The sequence below is a fragment of the Papilio xuthus genome, unplaced genomic scaffold, assembly GCF_000836235.2.
Source record: "Papilio xuthus unplaced genomic scaffold, Pxut_1.1 DF825946.1, whole genome shotgun sequence".
NCBI classification, from domain to species: Eukaryota; Metazoa; Arthropoda; class Insecta; order Lepidoptera; family Papilionidae; genus Papilio; species Papilio xuthus.
The window spans coordinates 281,757-289,438 of NW_013532703.1; the positions used below are offsets into that span (position 1 = coordinate 281,757).

Genomic DNA, 7,682 nt, shown 5'->3' on the forward strand with positions numbered 1-7,682 from the left:
ACAAATCTGACAAAGAACATGCACCGTGACTCATTACAGGCCCACTCACATTCTCTGAATGATAATGACTCAAAACAATGTTGGTTCATGGTAATTAAACTGTTATCTAAACATACAGAACAAACATCTAGTTGTGTTGTCAAGTCTCTAGAATTAAAGGGTTTTAATTTAGAAAGTGATAGAAGTGAAAAAGATTAGAGTAGGTCAATGAACTATAACTTACCAGAACTAAACATTCTACCAAGCATGGTGTTAGGATGTGCTGTGAACTGAGCTGGGTCGACAACGAATCTTGTGTTGTCCACCACCAGAGTGATCCTGTCATCCATCAGCTGGTTCTTCTGGCCGTTGCGAGGAGGCTCCTGGGTGGAAGTAGACGGCGTGGGCACGTTAGGGCTCTGGTTCTTCGGAGGCATTCTGCCGCGGATACACGGGCCGTTGCGCTTCGATAGACGCTTGCGACGCTCCTCCGTGTCCCTGCGATACTCTTCTGTGTCGCTGCTACTGTCAGGATAGAAAAACGGACGTCGTTGTTCTAACATGCCGTTGGCCTCGGGGCCGTTCGCCTGTGAATCAGACATAGGCGCGCGCTCGTCGCCGCAAGCCCTCACATCACGATCCACGCTGCTGTTTCTCCGCGCACGGAATATGCGAGACGATTTCGTCGTGGAAAAACCTTTTGTTTTTGTTCGAGAGAAAGGACGTCAGCGGGTGCTTCGTAGACAGTTGGATAATATTGCCAGTTGACATAATTTTTTGATGTCAAGTAATTGTCAAATTTTATGACTTTTTATTTTTTTATTTTTCATTTTACGAAACAATTTTATTGTGATACGACTTGCTTTTATCACTTTAATTATTTTAAATATTATCCAAATTAATTAAGTTGAATTTTAAAAAATTTCTAAAATATGCTAAGAGAATGTTGAATTGACCGTTACACCGCAAACAGCACTGCATCAACATTTTGCACGTTATTTGCAGTTTATATCATTATATTACTATTGTTTTGTTACGTTTATTCGAACGTAATTAGAAAAAAAAACCCTCCCAATGAATCGGTTGTTGACCTTACTCTGTCAAAATGCGGAAATTTTGGTTAAAAGTATAAAATAGGTTTAAAAATTAATGCATGGTAATATTTAGTGAAATTTTCTGCCATGTGTTATTATAAGTATTGTTTAAGAACCACTTTCGCGCGGGTAAAGTGACGTGATATATATGTGATAATTAATAATACGTAAAAACTTGTTATTGTACAAGGCGTTTGCATTTTTATAATTTAAATTTGTTTACAATGGAAACTAAAGAAGAATACCATGATCCTGATTATCCTGAAGCTTCTGTGTCTACCCAGGAAGGGTCCTCAAATTTAACAGAAAAGGAAAAGATAGAAAAAATCAAAAACATAATACTAAGAGAGTTTGGAAATGAGTTAGAATTAAGAGAAAATGAAGTCATGCTGGCGAATCAACGGTAAGCAAGTCTTTATTTATGTATGAGAGAATAGAAGATTCTTTCTTAATATTAAATAAGAATTCTATAACTATAACAAACAAGTTTGAATAATTCCACCTCTAGCAACAGTACTATAATCATGTGAAGAACAAAAAACTTAAAACACTGCTCTTTGAGTAATGTTAAATAAATTTTGCTAGATGTGCATACAATATGGATATATGTATGCATTTTCTAAATGTTAGTCTAAACAACATGTGTCATTATAACTCAAAGAATAAAATAGTTATCTTTTCTATATAAAGATTAGGAATAAATATGTAGTCAAATGCTGCAGTGTGTCATGTCTCCTCTTGTAATACTTTTTCAACATTCTTATATCTTTTATCTCTTTCTCACTATTCCTTAAATGATCTATGTTTCAGTATGCAAAAGGCACGGCGGGTGTTATGTGAGCTGCGCTACCAGCTGGTTCTGCGCTACTACAAGGACCAGAAGTTACAGCTGACTCCTGTCCACCTCCAGGATGAGGTGGTCGCACAGAATGAGCCCCGCACCAGGACTGAGGTAACAATGTGATATTAAAGAAAGAAATGTTTCTTAGAATAGTGGCTGTCAAAATTCCAGACAAAACTCTTATTATTTTATTACCAGTGGCTAAGACTAAATCAAAATATTTATATAACTGTAATATAAGAAACATAAACTAAAAGATAATTTATGAAACATCACCATTTAATTTAACTTATCTATCATATATTTGAGTGAGTAGAGAGATTAACATTTGTGAATGTGTCATTGTGTCAGGTGACATCCCTGCTCAGAGATGGTCAGCGTCGGATCCACCCCTCGCTGCGGAAGTTACTAGGAAAGAAGTCTGTGGACCTGGAAGAGATCTTAAAGATCAGGGAGCCTAGAAAGAAGGCCAAGAAAAATTACTCGGTAAACCATGTCTTTTTTTATAACTATATACCTAACAAAAAGCTTAGCTTAGTGGGGTGTTACTCATTGTGTTGTTTGTTCGATACGATGTTCAGCCTAATGGGTAACACCCACTCAAAATGTTACTTGCAATGATACAACATATTGATTTATCACAAAAGATATTTAGAAACTTTTTATTGTCAAATGTTTTTGTTACTCAAATGAATGCCATTTTGACAGGATCAGATAGAATAAAATTATTAATGTACTTATTTAATGTAATATTTGTTTCAGGCTATGATACATAGTCGTAACTACACCGTAGCAGCTGATTCCACAAAGTCCCTCCGACCTGAATCACACAAACCACCTGAGGAGAAACCTATGATCCCTGAAGAATCGGAAACTATAGACAAACCCAAGAAAATACCACGCCATCTGGATCCCAAGGTGGAGAATGTGGTGACTCTGGTAGAAGCCACCAGGAACCAGGTGAAACACCGATACAGAATCATTATAGGTATTATTTTTTTTATTTTTTTTTTGACACAATTGACTCACATAATGTTTTCTAATTCTATTATGAACTTTCGCATTTACAATATTTGTAAGATTTAATATTAGTTATATTTGTAATTTGCATGTGTATGTGTGTATGTCAGGTAACACATCAAAGTACGCTCCGGGCGCGTCGTCAGCGGACAGGTCGACGCACACGTGGCTGCTGTACGTGCGCGGTGCGGCCGCCGTGCTGCGCGCTGTCGCCGTCCGCCTCCACCACTCCTACGCCCCGCACCATCTCGTGCGCATTGAGTTAGTACTACATAAGACAAATAACAACACCTCACAGTATTTACTTTGCATGAAAATGTCACTAGACTTTTAAAGATCATCAAATAGCAACGATCTCTGGCCACAGGCTATATAAGGATTAATGTGAGTTAAAATGTTTGTTATTTGTAAATGTGTGTATGTTTGTGTCGGCAGCAAGCCGCCGTTTCAGGTGTCTCGGCGCGGCTGGGGCGAGTTCCCGGCGCGCGTGGAGCTGCACTTCGCCCTGCCCGCCCGCAACCCTCCCGCCGCCCTCGACCACACCATCCGCCTCGACCGACACCGCACAGGACTACAGACACTCGGTAAAACATAACATCAACATAACATAACTAAACACCAATGTAACATAACCAAAATATCAACATAACATAACTATATTTATGTCAGTAGTTATAAGTTAGTCTTTAACTAACAAACACTTCATATATATTTCAGGCGCAGAGACAGTTGTGGATGTATGGCTGTACAGTACTCCAGAAATGTTGGAACATGAATACAAAGAAGACATTCCCCCCAGTCTGCCGCTGGACATAGGAGACAAGGAAGACTCCAGTGATAAACAGACGGATGATAATTCCACCGAACCCACCGATGTAACAGATCAACTGAATGATACAAATAATTCAGAAAAATTAAACGACAGTTGGTTAGAATTCTTCTCAAAAGACAGCACAGAATTGAATGTAGATGAAATGTTAATAAAAGACGAAGATATTAAAAAGGAGGCAATGGATTATGAAAGTATAGAAAATAATCCATCTTTAGTTTTAAATGATAAATTAAAAATTGAATCAAATAGTGAAACATCCATTTTATACAATCAACTAACAAAGGAATCCAATAAGGAGGTTAAACTGGAACCCGCAGAAGAATTGCCAAACGAAATATTGAAGCAGCCGGAATGCTTTAAAAAGAGAATCATGAAATATATGGATCCAACAACAAAGAAAATATATTATTTAGAAATGGACAGAGAATTAGATTTGTCTAAAGTTCAAGAGATTGTTATAAATTCACAGGGTAATGTTAAAACTGCAAAAATCAGTCCGATTAAATCAAACGGACTGAAACATGTGAGGAAATATAAAAATAAAATGTCAATAGTCAACCATAACAATGTTAATGAAACTTTTAATAATTATTCTCATATAGAGAACGATCATTGTTATGTGAAAACATCTACACAAAATATCATCATTAAACAGGAAGAAATGCAAGTAGAAAATGATATGAACAAGGATATTCAGAGGCCTTGTGATGAAGGCAACTTGTACAACATGCTGTGTGCCGCTGTGTTAAGGTTCCCTTGTGTCAGAATGGCTGTCAGCTACCTCCTTAAGAAGATCCCTCTCATTACAGTCAAAGCGAAAGATCCAGATTTTGTTAAATACTTTCCATTTGTTGTTGAAAGTGAAGATATATATTGGAAGTTAGATTTTGCTAAGCGAAGAAATATAGAAGTAAGTAATATTAACTATTAATTAATATTTTTCAGCACTTTTCAACATATGTAATTTTACCTTAACATTTTCCAGTGGTCAAGAGCAAAGTTAATCAACAAGTTGATGGTACAACTGCTAGTGACGGATGATCAGATTTGGAGGACAAAGCAAATCCTCATTTACTCCAGACTGCACGGCTATCACCCCGTAAGGAGTGAGAGCATCCCGCAGCCCACTAGCCAGGACTGGTGGACCTCCTGGAACCTCACAGATACCCACCACACCGACACACTGCCAGATAGTTCCTCAAACTGGGAGTTTAACTCATTAACTATATTTAATGGTGATGAGTTTGCAAACAGTTCCATGTCAGAGTCAGTTATATCAGAATCTGATGAAGAAATAGATATAGTGAATAGTGGTAGTGCAGTGAAAGTGAAAAGTGAAGTGATTCCAGAGACTAGTTTGGAAGTGATGCCCGTGGAGAGTGAGGAGGACAGGCTGAGGTTCCTGTTTGTGGAGAAGAAGTGTGCGGACATTGGTATAGAGCTTAGGAATGAAGATGTGGGGAATGGATACTCATACAGGTTAGCATCTAATGTGATTATAAATCATTTGACAACAAAATAATCTGCATAAAGAAATATTGTTTTGATTTCACCAGTTTCTGGAGAGCCGTATTGTAAGATATAGATTTAAGTGTATAATGTAAATTGTATGTATGCTCAGCGCAGTGCACGCGGTGCTGGTGAGCGCAGTGCGCAGCCTGGCCGAGGAGCTGGTGCGGTCAGCGCGCGCCGCCGCACTCGCCCCGGACCCTCCTGCACCACCTGCACTGCCCCACGTCTGGACGGGGTCAGTACTGAAGGAGATATTATGTTATTACTAAGGGCTACAAACTCTATGACTGTGTTTTTTGGGGGAATGTGTAAGTAAAAACACAAGCGGAAGTTGCATATTAATATTAGATGATATTTGGTTGTATGTTGTTGCAACGTTTTGTAAAAATCCTAAGTTTGTGATGTAATTCCAGGTCAGGGCGCGTGGTGTGTGCTGGCGCGCGCGAGGTGTGCGCAGGCGCGCGTCGCTCCAGCCGGCTGCAGGCGCTGACAGCGCGCTGGTTGGCCGCGCCGGCCCGGACGCCGCACACGCTATAATAAATGCTACACAACAAACAAAAACTTTGTTTTTCTTATTCTACCCTTTGTTTTGTCGCACTTTTGCCTTTGCATTTGCTTTAGGTGACTCGTCAACCCCTTATAGTACAAAAGCGCGAAGAAATTTGTCTCATTTGACCATTTCTTTTTTAACAAGTGTTTGTAATACAAAATGATAACTAAGAAAATAAAAGTAAAATTTTCTTCAATATTTTTATTTCTCAAAACATATGTGTGATCTGCATAAAATATATATAATGTATTCAACTTTTTCATAAGATCCAAGTATTTTTACATGAATCTAATATCTAACCACAATATTGCTTTTCACTTATACGATTTGCGCCTCCTTACGTTTGGAAGTTGAGTGTTTCAAAACTTACGTTCTAATACAATTTACAATTAGGTTATTCTGTCTGCGTCTGGATCACATTTTTATAAATGCAATTAAGTAACTTGTCTTAACTTCATATGAAATAATATTAGGAACATATTTCTAATAGCAAATTGAAGAGTATTTTTTTATAATTTACTGTTAATTATTTTAGATATAAAAACATTAAATAGAGAAGTTAATTTGTTAAACTCGTCTACACAATCTTTAAACTTGTAGTTAATAAGAAAGGGCCTTTAAGAACATTCAGGCGCAAACCATAAATAAGATAGAATTATAAAGCATTTTCTATTCACCCAGATTTTGGTAACACTTCAAAAAAAAGGAAAATAAACTAAATCACCGCCATAGTGCATTTGCAAAATATATGATATCGAATTTCTAAATTTTATCAAATATTTTCAAGGAGTTTGCCAAAACCGATGTAATCTATTAACAATTGGAAGAATAAAATGTCAGGAAATAAAGTCTCAATCTAAAACTACAATTGTTATTTAACTTAATAATAATTTAAGATATATCCGAACATCCCGTGACTACGTACATAACATTCCCCATGTTAGTGTGGGTTTACACTGACCTGACACATGTACAAAAACAATTATATCTTTGTTTGACAACATGTTTTTATACAAGTGTTGTGATAATTATAACTCCGAGTTAAATGAAATAAAATTGACATGAAATTATTTTTAAAATTTGCTACTATTTTTTTGGAATATCATAAAGTTATGTTATATTAAAGAGATACGTCAAAGTTAATGTATAATGAAACATGTTTTTTCTTTTGCTTTTTACATAAAGATTTAAAACAATATTAGTTATTAATGTCCAAACATCAGTGACAGATATTCATACAAAATAAAAGAGTATTGGATGATTTTGTTTTATTTTAGTAACAGCTTATATCGACGTTAAACTTTCAAATTCTAAACTAAAATATATAAAAGAGATATGACTCTTGTTTAACAAAAATTATATTTACATTTTATTGCATTTCCTAATTACAAAAAGCGCGAAGTTTACTTCTACAACTGTATTTAAATTTGAAATAATAAATTATATGTTATACTCATTTTGTTATAATATTTAGTTTGATATCGCGAGTTGCTCGCAGCGGTCGACAGATGTCGCTGTGTCGCAAACTTAAACGACGCTATTTTTTTAGTATATGATTTAAAAAACATCAGAAAATAGGCAGCTTTTTATACATCATTGCTTTTATGTAATAAAAAGGCAAATATCGATCATTTTAGAGACAATTTGTTTATAATGAAGCACGGGGGCTTTTCAATTAGTAATTTTTACAGCATTTTCTCATTGTAGTTTAATAATTTTTTGTCAGTATTTTAAAGTGTGTGTTGTTTGAAATGATCCACAGAAGGTGTTCAGGAGTAAGTATAGTGTGTGCTAGGCGGGGTGCGGGGCGGCGGGCGGGGCGCCCAGCAGGCCGGCGGGGGTGGAGGCGGGGGT

The 7,682-nt window shown here is 36.6% G+C and overlaps 2 protein-coding genes across 2 annotated transcripts in view; one reads left to right on the top strand and one right to left on the bottom strand.

The window, feature by feature from the left end:
* The window catches only part of mri (BTB/POZ domain-containing protein mrityu), a 4,230-nt gene extending 3,483 nt beyond the window's left edge, over window positions 1-747 (bottom strand). The window contains 1 exon segment of the mRNA XM_013321717.1: window positions 224-747. Within this exon segment, the coding sequence (XP_013177171.1) occupies window positions 224-581 (358 nt within the window). The 5' untranslated portion in view covers window positions 582-747.
* A 111-nt stretch (window positions 748-858) lies between these two features.
* D12 (YEATS domain containing 2 homolog D12) lies at window positions 859-5,815 on the top strand. The gene is made up of 10 exons (XM_013320192.1): window positions 859-1,476; window positions 1,884-2,025; window positions 2,266-2,400; window positions 2,677-2,902; window positions 3,045-3,195; window positions 3,370-3,518; window positions 3,652-4,676; window positions 4,752-5,245; window positions 5,388-5,513; window positions 5,692-5,815. Exons 1-10 carry the CDS (start codon window positions 1,298-1,300, stop codon window positions 5,813-5,815), a joined length of 2,751 nt encoding a protein of 916 aa, XP_013175646.1. The 5' UTR covers window positions 859-1,297.
* The last annotated feature ends 1,867 nt before the right edge of the window (window positions 5,816-7,682 follow it).

Bases quoted from the DNA above. Each gene is read 5' to 3' on its own strand.
- D12 (XM_013320192.1), top strand. From the start codon at position 1,298: ATGGAAACTAAAGAAGAATACCATGATCCTGATTATCCTGAAGCTTCT. The intron at 4,677-4,751 runs GTAAGTAATATT...AACATTTTCCAG, and splicing joins CTAAGCGAAGAAATATAGAA to TGGTCAAGAGCAAAGTTAAT. The intron at 5,514-5,691 runs GTCAGTACTGAA...ATGTAATTCCAG, and splicing joins CTGCCCCACGTCTGGACGGG to GTCAGGGCGCGTGGTGTGTG.